General features: G+C 32.2%; 1 protein-coding gene across 1 annotated transcript in view; it reads left to right on the top strand.

Moving 5' to 3' along the window:
• Positions 1 to 1,040, top strand: part of LOC107291967 (transcription elongation factor SPT5) — a gene marked incomplete at its 5' end in the record, with an annotated part of 9,852 nt that overhangs the window by 4,646 nt on the left and 4,166 nt on the right. The window contains one exon of the mRNA XM_015821020.1: positions 311 to 326. Within this exon, the coding sequence (XP_015676506.1) occupies positions 311 to 326 (16 nt within the window). The remainder of the gene's footprint in view (positions 1 to 310; positions 327 to 1,040) is intronic.

Raw genomic sequence — 1,040 nt, 5'->3', positions numbered from 1 at the left:
GTGGGAAATCTCCTGGAACAGACGGCCTAACAGCTATTTATTATAAATTGCTAAGTGAAGAAATGTTAGAGCCTTTGAAGCAGTTGTTTAATAGTATTCTGTTAGGTGAAGAAGTACCTGGATCGTGGAGAAGAGCTTTCATATCATTGATCCCAAAAGAAGGACAGGATTTAGCACAACCAAAGAATTATAGACCTATTTCACTCTTAAATACAGATTATAAGATTTTTGCTAAAATTTTGGCCAATAGATTGATGCATGTTTTACAGAAGTTAATTCATGGTGATCAATCTGGTTTTATTGTGGGAAGGTATATGAAATATAATGTGAGACAGATAGTTAACTTGATAGAGTATTTAGAGAAGAATAATCAGATACCAGCAGCTTTTATATTTTTAGATGCGGAAAAAGCATTTGACCAACTGGATTGGAAGTTTTTATTTTCAGTAATAGAAAAAATGAATTTTGGAGATAAATTTTTGTTAGCTCTTAAGGCTATTTACCGACAGCAAACAGCACAGCTTATAATAAATGGAGGACTAACAGACTCATTTGAAATACAGAAAGGTACGAGACAAGGGTGTCCCCTATCTCCATTGTTATTTGTTCTAACAATGGAGGTTTTATTGGTTAAAATCCGTGAATCACAGGTCATAAAGGGTATAAAAATTAAAGGAAATGATTACAGATTGAGAGCATTCGCGGATGACTTAGTCCTGACCTTAACACATCCAAAGGAATCCGTAAATGAACTAATGGTGATAATAAAACAATATGGGGAGTTATCTGGATTTAAGGTAAATAGCCATAAGACTAAAATATTGTCTAAAAATATGAATGCTAATGAAAGAAGGGATTTAGTAGAATTAACTGGTTTTGAAATGGTTAAAAAAGTTAAATATTTGGGTATAGATATCACAGCCTCAAATACGAAGTTGTTTAAAAATAATTATGAAAAATTATGGGGTTTGGTACAAAAGAATCTACAGGACTGGAAAAAATTGCAATTATCAATGTTAGGTAGGATTTCAGTTATTAAA

The sequence above is a fragment of the Protobothrops mucrosquamatus genome, unplaced genomic scaffold (genome assembly GCF_001527695.2).
Source record: "Protobothrops mucrosquamatus isolate PMUCROS unplaced genomic scaffold, P.Mucros_1.0 scaffold1232, whole genome shotgun sequence".
In the NCBI taxonomy this organism is placed as follows: Eukaryota; Metazoa; Chordata; class Lepidosauria; order Squamata; family Viperidae; genus Protobothrops; species Protobothrops mucrosquamatus.
This window is presented reverse-complemented; position numbering and strand designations above follow the sequence as displayed.